Source organism: Sporothrix schenckii, assembly GCF_000961545.1.
Source record: "Sporothrix schenckii 1099-18 chromosome Unknown Cont47, whole genome shotgun sequence".
In the NCBI taxonomy this organism is placed as follows: Eukaryota; Fungi; Ascomycota; class Sordariomycetes; order Ophiostomatales; family Ophiostomataceae; genus Sporothrix; species Sporothrix schenckii.
In genome coordinates, this window is record NW_015971148.1 from 382,222 (window position 1) to 395,199 (window position 12,978).

A 12,978-nucleotide genomic window follows, 5' to 3' on the forward strand; every position below is an offset into this window, starting at 1 on the left:
TCCATTGTACCTTCCTCCTTCGTGCCTTCCATTCTGGTTCATTTGCCGCTGTCACCCTTATTTGCTTGTTTTGTGCTCATTCGCTTTTGCCTGTTACCATTTCCCCCTTCTTGGCTCCTTCCTTGTTGTGTTCTGTCATATCATTGCTCTTTCCAATTTTGGTAATCTACCCCTTTTTTTCCGAAGTATCGTGCTGACGTCGAACAAGCTCCCAAAATGCCCAAGGCCGTCGGCGGCAACTCTGCATCCGGTCGCAAAATTGGCTACTGGCAAAGCTCCAACGTCCGCAAGCGCCAGTATAAAGATGGCAAGTTCAAGTGCCCTCCCGTTCGACCAGGCGACATTCCTCTTGATACCAATATTCCCTCGGTGGCCGTTGGACGCATTTATACTATGCTTTTGGTGCGATCAACCCGAAGACCTTTCACATCGTCGATGATCCAACCAAGGCACCTTTGTACACGGAATTTACTGCCCTCAAATATCGACCAAATGGGCCACAGACTTGGATCGCCGTTGGTGGATTCGATTTCAGTGACCCCGGCGTAGATCCGGATGCAGAGACGGACACCGCGCCAGATGTGTCCACACACAGCACCTGGAGCGACATGGCAATGACGACGGACCGTCGAACAGCATTCATACAATTGCTCATTACCTTTATGGATAAATACGGCTTCCAGGGCATTGATCTCGATTGGGAGTATCCCGTCTCCGAGGATCGTGGAGGACGTCCAGAGGATACCAAAAATTTCGTGTCTTTAGTTCGCGAGATGCGACAGGCCTTCGGCACGAAATACGGCATCAGTGTGGCTTTAGCACCCGATTTCTGGTACCTACGTTGTAAGTTGGATGTAGCCTTGACACATTTCACTTTCTTCGGAGTGTGATCTTCTAATAGTGATAGACTTCGATGCCGTCGCCATGCAGCCGTATGTCGACTGGTTCGGCTTTATGGCATATGATCTTCATGGTGTTTGTAAGTGACCAATGCTTCTTGTCCTTACACTCGGTCACTAGAGTTTCGCTTACACAAACATAAACAGGGGCATCGGACAGCAAAAGTAAACTCGTCAGAGGCCATACGGATGCCGAAGAAATCTACAAAGACATCATCCCACTTTCCTTTGACGGCCTGGATTTTAGGAAGATCAACTTTGGCATGGCAATCTACGGGCGAGGGTTTACGCTGGCAGACCCAAAATGTCGAGCCATGGACGGGACCTGCTCATGGACAGGCGGAAACGAGGCTGGTATTTGCACCGACTTTTCTGGTGTCTTATCCTATGACGAGATTCAGCAAAAGATCTTAGACGCCCAGCGCCAGAACAGGGCAGGCCCGACCCTAGACCCTACAACAATGATGAAATATCTCACATGGGGCGACAAGCAACAAAACTGGATCGGATATTATGATCAAGAGACTTGGCAGCTCAAGAAGACCAATCTGGCCGACAAATACGGTTTTGGTGAGTTCCGCATGTTATATTATCTGTATGTGTTTTATCGACCTACAAATATTGACTAACTCATCACCCAGGTGGCACATTGTTTTGGTCTGTCGATTTCAGTAAGTTCCTGCGCTGAACGCTATCTACAAGTTATAACCCCCCCCCCCCCCAATGCTAACAACTGGCACAGTGGGCCAGGGTATGAATATATCGGATGTGTACATTGACCCTTCACTGGTCTGTCAGGATGGAAACAATGGCAACCGCATCGCATCTTGCCATCAACCGTGTCGTTTGATTATGCCCCAATGTGCCATACCCACGACAACCGTGACGGCCACATATACCATCACATTCGAGGTTTACCAGGGTCCGTCTTCGACTCTTACCGAGACAATGATCACGGAAGTCACAGTTACGACAGCCTCCATCTCGTTCTCGCCTGTCTACGTCGGCGGTGGCCGCAATGGAGGCGACACATTTACCCCTGTTCCCATCATTCCTATGCCATCCATGATTCTTTCTGTGACCCCAACTGCCGGTGGCACTGTGACAACCCGTACAGTCACCCTGCCTAACTGGCCTACGACAGGCCAGTGGCCACCCCCCGGCGGAGTCACTAACCAGGACCCTTGGCAAGCGCCCACGCACAGCGATGCCAGCAGCAGCACGTCAACACAAGAACCCTTTGCTCCTCTTCCGCCGCTATACCCGATAACGGGCCCTACAGACCCTCCAGTACCCAAGGAGACAGATTTTAGAACGACCGAGACGACCGAGACGACCAGCACGACAACAGCTGCGGTTGTCATCATGACATGGCCGCCAGGTGTAATAGAACCTACAGACAACGACGATGACGATATTATACCATGTCATGCATGGTTCCTTACCGTATGTTTGAGTGACACTGTCGTTGACACGTATTGAACGGTACAACCACAAATAAGCTGTTTAACATGTCAATTTTGCTTCTCCTGGCCCGGTTTCGATTTCAAGGGCTTTAAATTGAATTTTCCAATACCACCTGGCCTTTACATGTGAGTACAAATAAATCGCAACTCGAGCTAATCTAGACACTGATTACGTTGGCAGTTTTCCACCTCCCGATCCTCCTTCTATTAAACCACCCCCAGGCATGAACATTAATCTTAAACCCGAGCCACACATCATTCTGACGTAAGTCACTCGTATCTGTTGCCATGGCTGGAGAAACAAATCATGTTTGAGATTTTTTGACTAGGCCGTGACTGGCACTGGTTCACAGCTAAACAATGTCGATAGACGTGGCAAGGACAACAAATGGACCACGTCGCAGCGGAGTGACCAAACTAGTTCCTGCGCACACAGTACCACGGTGTTTGATACGGCAACATCCGTGACGGCGACGGTAACAATTAGCGGAAAGAGCACATGGACATCGACAGCTACAGTGCGGTCAACGCAGATTCCCCGGACCGGTTGTCACTTGCAGGCCACGGCCACAACCGGCCAAACATTTGTGACAAACACTAACTGCCCACATGCCAGAGGTATTGTAGCCTTTGAACGCAAAAACGAGGAAGATGACAGTGATTCAGATGGTAGTGATGCAGATGGTAGTGATTCAGACAGTAGTGAGTGGGCCGACCATCAGCTCCATTCCGCTCAGAGACATGCCAACAATAAATCTCTTGGCCATGATGATAACCTTAGCCAATCAAGACCTGGTAAGAATACCAGAAAATCTACCAGCCGACGACATCCATCTGCACCGCAATCTCCACACAGACGAGAAGAAAACAATGACATCGACATTGACTGTTGGTTTGGCCATTATGGTATACTATTGCCCGCGGATCCCCTTAACGTCGTCGACATTGATCGGCTTCTGGATGACTACAAAGCGAATCGGAATCTCCAGTTCACCAAGATATGGGCACCATCGCATCGAGGGTTCACAGCAGGTTACTTTTTGGAGGACGCTACGATACGGCTCGAGAATGAATTAATAGCACTTCGGAATAGTGGAATCGTAAGTACAGTGTCCCGACTTGTTTTATTGTCCCTGGAACCGAGGCGCAATCTTTATGGATGACGGCACACTAAACAGTCCCATATGTTTTGTCTAGCTACGACCATTTTTTTACATAGATCACTTCCACTTCAGTGACTCATCGGATGGATCACTGGGCGGATCGCTGCGACGACGAACCAGACCAGTGATGTCATTCAATATCACAGAAACCAAAGCACAAAATAGAGAGCAGGAAGTAAGGCGCAGTACGAACGTCGTCGCCAAATCTAGTTCGTGGAGCGCATCTCAGGTCTCAGTTCCTAGAGGCGTTCGATGGCCAAACGACCAATCCCGCATAGGGAATGACTACCACTATTATTACCACCCATCCGCTGGCCAGGGCCAAAACATACATGTCTGTGAGGCTGATGATATTCCTTGGCACGCCCATACAGTAAGCATAGATGTCATCGCCGCCACCCTATGTTCTCGACAAGTACATTCTGACCACGTTGGACAGGAATTTTCAAACTTCCAATCACGCAACTTGCCAGTACGTGCATACAGTGTCCGTGGGGGACCAGTCTTCACCGGCGACGGTTACCACGAGCCCCTGGTTCACAAGGGACGCCACGCCTCACAAGTGGCGGCCATGGCTGTCGGTCAACACTTAGGTATCGCCAAACGCGCCAACTTGTGGACATCAACGGCTGGCGCAGAATCATTTATAGAAAGCGATGTTTTTGAAGTTGCATTCTGGTTGAATGACGCTTTAGTGGAAATCCTCGAAAGCATCGCTTCACAAAATAACGCCCATACCGCTGTCTTGAGCATTTCCTTTGATTCCGAGTTGTCTGAAAACCCCGCGATGATAGGTCTTGATCTTATGGGAAGTAAGTCTATACTGTGGCAAAGATCTTTGTGTGTTGCATACTTTGCGTTGCCTTGACGCTGACAGCCATTTTCTGTTGGTTTCGACCCTCCCTTACAGCTGCCATCTTGTTCGAGTTTTACAAGCTAAATATTCCCATTATTATGTCATCGGGAAACATCTATAACAAGGACCCGGCAATACTGTGGCCGCCAATCCTTGCATATGAAACTTATAGAGGATACAACAGCATTCCCGGCACGCCAAATAGGAACGAACTCAGAAACTTTGCAAATTCCATCATGTTGGTCGGTGCCACTACAAAAAACGGTCCCAAAGCTGATTTCAGCCAGTTCAGTTCCCTTGTTCAGCTACACGCGCCAGCGAAGGCGTTATGGGAAGTTCAAGCCCCGAAACATGGCAATGGTCTCATCGAGACAAACGACGCAGACGCACAGGGGACGTCGTATGGTAAGACTGATGCAAATCGACAATGGCGTCACATATTGAATAGTGGCTCTATTCGTCATATTCTGAGTCCAGTGATCTTGTAACACAAAAAAATCTAACACCATATGCAGCCGCACCGCAGGTCGCTGGCCTGATTGCCTACTTCAGAGCACTTCCAAACACAGATCTCCAAAAACGACTTAGTGACGTACGAACATTGGTATGTTTCTTTCTTTTTATGTTTCGGTTTTCTGACTGCATATGATTATTTCGGCCTTCACCGTGACGTTGTATGTCTTTGTCTCGGACAAGAACAGCTCGTGCCAGCATTGAGTAGCTATATTAACGATTCACACTGTAGAAATATTTCCTGGGCAAATTGGCACGCGTCTTGAACGTCATGCCTGGCCTCCCAATGCCACCTAAGTACAAAGCGAGATTTCCCGAAACACTGATGGTCCGGACGATATGGAATGGCCAGCTGCCCGAAGACTTGTCATGTCTCGTACAAGAGGATATTGACAAAATGACGGAGGCACAGAGAAACGTTTGTCCCGACATTAAAAACGACAAGTTCTGGAATGATGCAAAATACTGGAACGCCATCAGCACCACTGAAGATAACGACAAGGGTCAGACCATTGAGTGGCAACCAGGCGAACCCGGGCCGCTCTGCTCGGCAGCCGCCCCGTCCACTACTCCGTCGAAGGGCTCCGGGCGGGCAACTCTCCCTCCAGAGCTTAATGGTCGCGCACCGCAGATTGTCCTAGGACCAGGCCAGTGTGGCACAGGCTGCAACAGTGACTGGTACTGCGACGATTCACCAGACGGAGTACCACCATTTTACCGAGACCCCAAAGATCCGGTTCGTTTTGTTCTCTCTCCTTTTTTGTCTCTGCGATGCTGTGGCTGTCAGGAACGCTCAAGAAACTTACCCTGTTTAGTTATTTCCCGTCCTGAATTTTGACAGCTAACACTCCGGCCTGATAGAACAAGAGCAACCCCTATTTGGGCATTCTTCCAGTGCCGATACCGATCCCCACTCCGCTGCCGTCAACGGCGCCACAAGTCCGGCATTGCCATTTCCATATCACAAAAATATTTACGTACACGACATCGATCGCACCTACGAGTCCAACATTGTCTCGGCTCGCCTGTACAAGCTACGACCCCAACAACGCCAACACTGTCCTCGGTACCAAAAATATCGGCACTGCGAGTGGGAATAAGCTGGTCTGGTCGGCTTCCCAGTCCAGACTGCCTGCTGATATTCACTTTGCGCTATCCAGCTGCCTTGTTCCGCGGAGCATGAATTTCCGCCGAGGAGTGGACGGTACGGATGATACGGACAGTACAGACAGTGTGGACGAGGTGGACAGTGCGGACGGTACGGATGGTGCAGACAGTATGGACGGCTCAGACGATAGCCCGCTGGAGTCCGACAACTGCGTAATCACGTTTACGACCAGCGGCCACACCTGGTCGACGGACGACCGCGATTCGGCAAAGGCAGCGTATTGCAACGTGGGCAAATACTCGGGTCATTTGGTACGTTCCTCTCTTCATAACATGCTTTCGTTTCTTTGCTCGTGGTGGTAATGGGTACTGACCAGCCTTACTTTTCGTTCTTGTAGACCCAAGACATGGACTGTTTTTACACATGCTAGATATGACGGTGAGCGAGAAACGGGCTCCGACGGTTGTGTGTGCAAGTGCAAAAATACCAAGAGAATCATCTGGCTCAAACATGACCACCTCGATTTATTTAGTTCCGAGTCTTTTTTTTTTAATTTGTTTTATGTGCGGGCGCAGCATGCAGTTATCAATTCCCAGTGTTATTGGTGCTGGAGAACCAATCCATGTTAAAGAGAACAGATACAATGTAACGCTGCTCTTGCTCCGTCGGCGGTGCCGGTGTCGTTAATATGCCCCACAACCCAGACTTTTCATGAAAGTGTTTATTTTAGAAGAGCTTGATGTATTTCAGTTATTATTACTGTAATTGTATTTTTATTCATAGGGATCTTATTTCTTCGTAAATCCAGAATAAATGAACATTTGTTGTTTAATTTGCCATCTTACAAGCATACAGTTGTCTTCATCAACGTCAAGTCATGACTTGGTAGGGGGATAAATTTTGGCCGTGGCGATTTATAGCAGTATGTGTTGAACCTATGAGACATTAGATTTGGCGTTGACTTTGCCACCCGGTAAAGACAGTGCCAGGATACAACAGTAATGACAGGAGCCCGCGGTGATTAAGCTTAAAGTATGGGCCCCTCTGTATCTTTCACAAGTCCCTCTGTACTTTGGTGTTTGTTTTCAGCCGTCCCGTGTCCAGTACCACTGGAATGACTGTGCAAGGTTGATGTCTGTTGGTTGCATCGAACAGACAACCATTATCATCATTGTCGTGTGTGTGCCAAGACGCATCTGGTGGCTGTTTCTGGTTAGTTTTGTAGCTGCCTAACCCTACCAATAAGGCCGACAGCCTACTCTTGTACTCGTCCTCAGTGTGTGCCTTGCCATTGGCATTCTGGTGACCCTTCTCCACGGGGTGTTTGCGTACTGCATGGTCGCGCTTCGTATAAAGGCGTCACAGCGATGTTGCGGCGAAGTCGAAGGATGTCCTTGTCCACCCCCTTCAACTCTTGTTTGCTCATCGACAAATCGACCGCATCCACTTCTCACCATCGCCGCCTCACCATGTTTGGCCGCATCAACCCCAATCCTGTCGGGAACAGCCGTCGTTCTCGCTCCGGCCCCACCTCTGGCTTGACTGCAGACGGCGTGGCATCCTCCTCCTCCGCCGCCAGACGTTCGCACATCGCTTACGGCGGGACAGGCTTTCTCGTCTTGCACGGCCTGTTTCTCCTTGTTGGCCTCGCCCTCTTCGGCGTCTCCGTCGCGTACCTTGGCTACGTAAGTCACACCCGCCGCGGCATCGGGCTCGTGGTCGGCGCGGTGTCGGTGATCAACGACATCTGGGCCATGCATGTGGCCTCGTCTCCGAAGCCGGCGCTGGAATGCGCCGTGGTGGGCGACGGGTTTGGGCTGGCCTTGGCGGCGCTGTACCTGGGCGTGAACCACGACGGCTACTCCTTGTTCAAAGTCCCGGTTGGCGAATTCGCGTACGGGGACGCTGTCCTGCTGCAGCTGGCCAAGGCGGGATTTGTGCTGGCGATTGTAGTGGGAGCGATGCGGCTGGTGTCCGGGGCGGTGACGCTGGTGCTGGCATGCACGCGGAAGCGAGGCCCGCGGCACCACCCGTATTAGAAGGTGATGGGTGCGTCAAGACAGCGGCTCTTGTGGCGTTTGTTTATCGACGATATCACAAGCTGGCAATATGCCATACCGAATTGGGATGAAATAAATGCCAAATACCAATAAATTGTGCGAACGATCCATAGCGGCACAGATTGAGCATCGGATGAAGTTATGTGAATGGCGTTTCAGACTCGCCCTGGCTGCTGAGTGAAAGTAAACCAAATGACCGAATTCGAATTGGACATTGTGAAATCCACGTACAGCAAAACTGACGCTCTTGTAGAATCGTGCGGTGCAGAACGTCATATCGATCCAACATGTACGGTTGAACTCCCCATTATCACTGTAGCCACGCCCGGCCTCCATGCGGTACCACATCCGGCGTCGGTCTGGCTCGGACGAGCACGGCCGAGTCGGTCTCTCGTTCGGTCCCGACGTACAAGCGCAGCTGCAAACTAACAGAACATATGCTGTACATTCGTCACGACTGACAACTAACGAAAATTCCGTTAGCGCCTTGTGGGGCTCGAAATGTGCGAAATCTAGAGCGATCGACAGAACTGAAGGGACTAACATCTCGACCCGGACACGACAGACTGGCAATGCGGACAACGAGGATGTGGAAAAACGAAGTAAGAATGGTATGTGTTTACAAAACAGAGTAAGTGGTGTATGTTTGTTCGAGACGGAGGAAAGGACCGCATTTCTTTTCAAAGCATGTCCCATGCTCTATTAGACCAAGGAGGTCGACTTCGGACGATGGAGAGGAGCGTTTGCGAGAAAAAGTAGTAATACCGGGCCCAGGGGCAACACGCTAAGCCTTAGGGACATTACGCGCATTGGTGCATTGTCGCATTGTCCGCGGGCAGTCGCAAGTCGGGCCTTGGAAGCGCCGACGTTTTGCAATGCGCCGTTCTCGACAGTTGAAAATGGAGGACTTCCCCAACCGCGTCCGACAGCTGCTGGATTTTATGCGTCGCTTTACACTCCTCTGTTGATAATATTGACATCCACGTCCAATTGTGTGTTAAAGGCTCTCGTTTTAGACCCGAGGTGCAACAGTCACCACGCCAAATCTGCCACTGTCGCCACGAACACCACCAACACCACTAAGCCACTAGCCCAACTGCCCACTAACACCAACATCTGCGGCTACTTCAGCACCAGGCCAGGGTGCACAACATCTCGTCCTCATCAAACAGCTTCATTTGCACGTCAAGTTCACATCGTTTCCACCCACGGTCCCCCAGTCCGTCCACGCTTGTCTCGCTTTGTACCTGCGTGCTACGACTGCCCACCGACCCAGCTTTGCTTCCACAACAGCCATCTGGAGCGTCCCCGTCACACAACCGAACAGGTGTCAGGTTCATTTATTACTGTTATTATCCCGGGCAACACATATAGCCGCTGTGCTGTCCTCTTCTTCACGGCACCTCCTTTTTTTATTTGCAGTCTTCTCCTCACAATGGCGTTTCTCGCCTCGTCTGCACGCATTGGCCTCCGTCCTCTTGTTCAACACCAAACTTCCCCGTCACGACACCTCGCCTCACAGACCAGAACCGCCATACACAGCCATTCCCTGTCATCACCGCCGCGCCCAACCGCCCCTATGAGCGCCTCTGTTCTCTTCGCTGCCGCGGCCGTCGCGGTGGGCGCCTACGTTGCATACACGTGGACGTCGTCCACCGCCCAGGCCGAGGCGCCGGGCGGCAAGCCCCCGTTTGCCAGCTTCGGGTTCCGCACGCTGACGCTCGCCAGCAGCGAGACGGTGAACCACAACGTCAAGCACCTGCGGTTCGACCTGCCGGATCCCAAGACGCCGAGCGGGCTGACCGTGACGTCGGCCCTGCTGTCCATTACCTTTCCCAACGGCCGGTGGCTGCCGGTGCTGCGGCCGTACACGCCCATCAACGACACTGGTGCGTAGCAATCCTCCTCTCTCCCACCGTCTTTTTTCTTTGTCACCTCTACATTCTCAAACTAACACTGCATGCAGATGACCTCGGCCGCATTGACTTTTTGATCAAAAAATACCCCGACGGCAAGCAGTCCTCCTACATGCACAGCCTCCAGCCGGGCGACGCCGTCACCTTCTTCCGCATCCCCGGCTACAGCTGGACCCCCAACGAGCAGCCGCACGTGGCCCTCGTCGCCGGCGGCCAGGGCATCACCCCCTGCTACCAGCTGCTGCGCGGCATTCTGCGCAACAGCAGCGACCGCACCAACGTGACGCTCGTCTGGGGCGTCAACACCGAGGCCGACCTGATCCTGGACAAGGAGCTGGCCGCCCTGCAGGCGCAGTACCCCGGCCGCCTGACGACGCAGTATGTCGTGAGCACGCCGTCCACGAGCGCTGCGTCGTCCACGTCCTTCAAGAGCGGCCACGTCACGAGCGCGGTGCTCAAGGCTGCTGGCGTCTCGGCGGCCGACGGCATAGGCAAGGTGTTTTTGAGCGGACCTCCCGCCATGGAAAAGGCACTGTTGGCGCGCGACGGAGCGCTGGCTGAGCTGGGCTTTGGCAAGAAGGAGGTGCACAAATTCTAGGCGGAAAAGAGTCAAGGGTGTGTCACAACGAGAAAGCTGGTTTCTTCAAGTTTTCTCTTTTCTTCTTGTTCTTGTTTTCAACATTTCAATGTTGAACATAGGGGTAGTTTCACGGAAAAGACAATGATGCTCCGTTGCCATACATTTATCTCGACCAGGTCGTTGGACCGATGATCATTTCTCATTGTCACGAGCTTTAAAAATATTAAGCAAAGTTTGTTTGTACAATACTCGTTTGAACACGCTGGTGTCTTTCAAACCTTATTATTTTCTGCTCGTCTTCCAGTCACCGTTGCATTAATAAACGGCCTGTTAAGTGGTTGTTTACCCGGACGCAAATTGGCCCTTGTCCAATTACAGATTGCGCCTCGGCGCGTTCATGCCATTGATTGTCGGCACCATGCAATGGCTGGGCTTAAAACGCTACTGTGTTCGGCATACAGTACTTCCTAATGACTCCAATTTGGTATTGGCTGTGTTCCGACGTCACTGATGCCAGCTTGTCAAGAACTGCTCCTAGCTCTACTGCCGTTGCCGAGACCGCAGGCCGGATGGCGAGCAGGCAGGAAAATGGTCTTCTTCGGCTCGTCGTGAAATTCTCCGACCTTCACAAATGGCCGGCCGTTCGTGTGCCATTCTCATCATCTCCAAGGTAAATCTGTTCTGTTAAACGACAGCGTGCTTGTAAACTGCCAACGACCATGGCCGACCCGTCGCGTTCGACTTCTTCGGTCGTCCACATCCACAAAGCATCCATGCTCCTCTTCCTGGCGGCATCGTCCACCCTCGTCGCAGCAGCATCTGCAGCCCGCGACCACAGCAGCATCAACGTGGACCTGCCACTGCCCCAGGTCGGCCACTGCGCCTGGTCCAAGTATGGCTACCCCATGCCCACCACCGGCCAGGACGTCTGCCCGCGGCCCGTCTCCGACCTCTCGAGCAGCTTTGCGCCCTGGTCGTACCCGCCGTACTGCATCTGCGCGCCCATGAACGCCACCGTCCCCGACCCCGAGGCGGGCGACGCCCGCGTCAGTGCCGGCGGCCGCAAGTACTGCGTCTACACCGCCCGGACCTTCCGCGGCCGCGGCCTCAGCGTCATCTCGACGCCGCAGGGCGCGGCCAACTTGGTGGCGTCGCTCGACGACACGCGCGTGCTGCCGCGCCTGCGCGACCACCCGGCGAGCAGCATGGCCAAGCGGGACGCGCGGCGGGACGCATGGCGGCCGTACGTGATCAAGAACGTGGCGCCGGGCCGCGGCAAGGGGCTGGTGGCGCGGCGGCGCGTGCCCAAGTGGGGGGAGGCGCTCGTCGGGTTCCCCATCATGGTGGCCCGCACCGACTTCCTCGAGGCGCTCGAGGACGCGGACCGCCAGGCGCTCGAGGACCGCGCGCTGCAGCAGCTGCCGGCCATGGCGCAGGAGGCCATTCTGGCGCTGGCGCACGGCGGGGCCGGCGCCGGCGACAAGGAGCATCTGCTCGAGGACATCTTCCGGAGCAACATTTTTGGCATTGAGATTGCGGGCGTACACCACTTTTCGCTGCAAGTGGAGGGGTCGGTGAGTTCACGAGATGGCGCAAAAAAAAAAAAAAGGTAATTTGACTGCAGCTGACCTTGTCCTCCCACAGCGCATCAACCACGACTGCCGACCCAACACCTTTTGGCGGTACTCGCCCAGCACCATGACCCACGAGGTCGTGGCCTTCCGGGAGATCTCCATCGGCGAGGAGTTTACCCACAGTTGTACGTTGCCGTGACCGGTTCCCATGCACTCAGAGTCCAACAGCAGAGAACCCACCGCTGACCCGCAGACCTGCCACTCGGCTTGGCCCTCAAGGACCGCCAAGAGTCCATCCGCCGCTGGGGCTTTTCCTGCCACTGCAGCCTCTGCATGGCGCCCAAGAACCTCGCCTTCGCCTCGGACATCCGCCGCACCCGCCTCGTCGAGATCTACACCACCATGGAGGACGAGGCGGCGCAAGGTCTGCTGACACGCGACACGATCGAGACCCTGCTGGCCGAGATGATGCTCTTGATCAACGGCGAGGACCTGGTGCCTCAGCTGTGCGAGTACTACGCCATGATCGCCCGCGCCTACTTGTCCATCGAGGCCTTTGACGATGCCCGCCACTACGCCCAGCAGTCCGAGGAATACTGGATCCGCTACGGCACGGAGGAGCACGACAACGTCGACGCGGTGCGCGCTCTATGGAAGCAGATTGTGGCCAAGGAGAAGGCCGTGGCCGAGCGCCGTCGCCACCAGGATGCCGCACAGTCCAGCAAGCTGTAAGGGAAAAGTGTCAAAGATACCAGCCACAGGAGTAAACAAACACAGGGCATGCCACATACAGACTCGAACCAAAACGTAGCCGCAATAAACAAGACGCATATCAACTTTCCT

At 53.2% G+C, this 12,978-nt stretch overlaps 4 protein-coding genes across 4 annotated transcripts; all 4 read left to right on the forward strand.

The window, feature by feature from the left end:
* Positions 1–216: 216 nt before the first annotated feature.
* SPSK_02915 (uncharacterized protein) lies at positions 217–6,435 on the forward strand (the record flags this gene model as incomplete). The annotated part of the gene is made up of 15 exons (XM_016729763.1): positions 217–402; positions 450–843; positions 908–979; positions 1,047–1,469; positions 1,541–1,570; positions 1,642–2,345; positions 2,451–2,491; positions 2,547–2,630; positions 2,736–3,465; positions 3,563–4,340; positions 4,406–4,789; positions 4,900–4,988; positions 5,130–5,633; positions 5,759–6,316; positions 6,403–6,435. 15 exons carry the CDS (start codon positions 217–219, stop codon positions 6,433–6,435), a joined length of 5,010 nt encoding a protein of 1,669 aa, XP_016584701.1.
* Positions 6,436–7,474: 1,039 nt separating this feature from the next.
* SPSK_03657 (uncharacterized protein) lies at positions 7,475–8,044 on the forward strand (the record flags this gene model as incomplete). The annotated part of the gene is made up of 1 exon (XM_016730492.1): positions 7,475–8,044. The coding sequence occupies one exon, from the start codon at positions 7,475–7,477 to the stop codon at positions 8,042–8,044; it is 570 nt and encodes a 189-aa protein (XP_016584702.1).
* A 355-nt stretch (positions 8,045–8,399) lies between these two features.
* SPSK_03126 (uncharacterized protein) lies at positions 8,400–10,579 on the forward strand (the record flags this gene model as incomplete). Its single annotated transcript, XM_016729967.1, has 4 exons — positions 8,400–8,676; positions 8,861–9,028; positions 9,082–9,954; positions 10,032–10,579. 4 exons carry the CDS (start codon positions 8,400–8,402, stop codon positions 10,577–10,579), a joined length of 1,866 nt encoding a protein of 621 aa, XP_016584703.1.
* A 701-nt stretch (positions 10,580–11,280) lies between these two features.
* SPSK_03290 (uncharacterized protein) lies at positions 11,281–12,867 on the forward strand (the record flags this gene model as incomplete). The annotated part of the gene is made up of 3 exons (XM_016730128.1): positions 11,281–12,135; positions 12,206–12,320; positions 12,389–12,867. 3 exons carry the CDS (start codon positions 11,281–11,283, stop codon positions 12,865–12,867), a joined length of 1,449 nt encoding a protein of 482 aa, XP_016584704.1.
* Between the last annotated feature and the right edge of the window lie 111 nt (positions 12,868–12,978).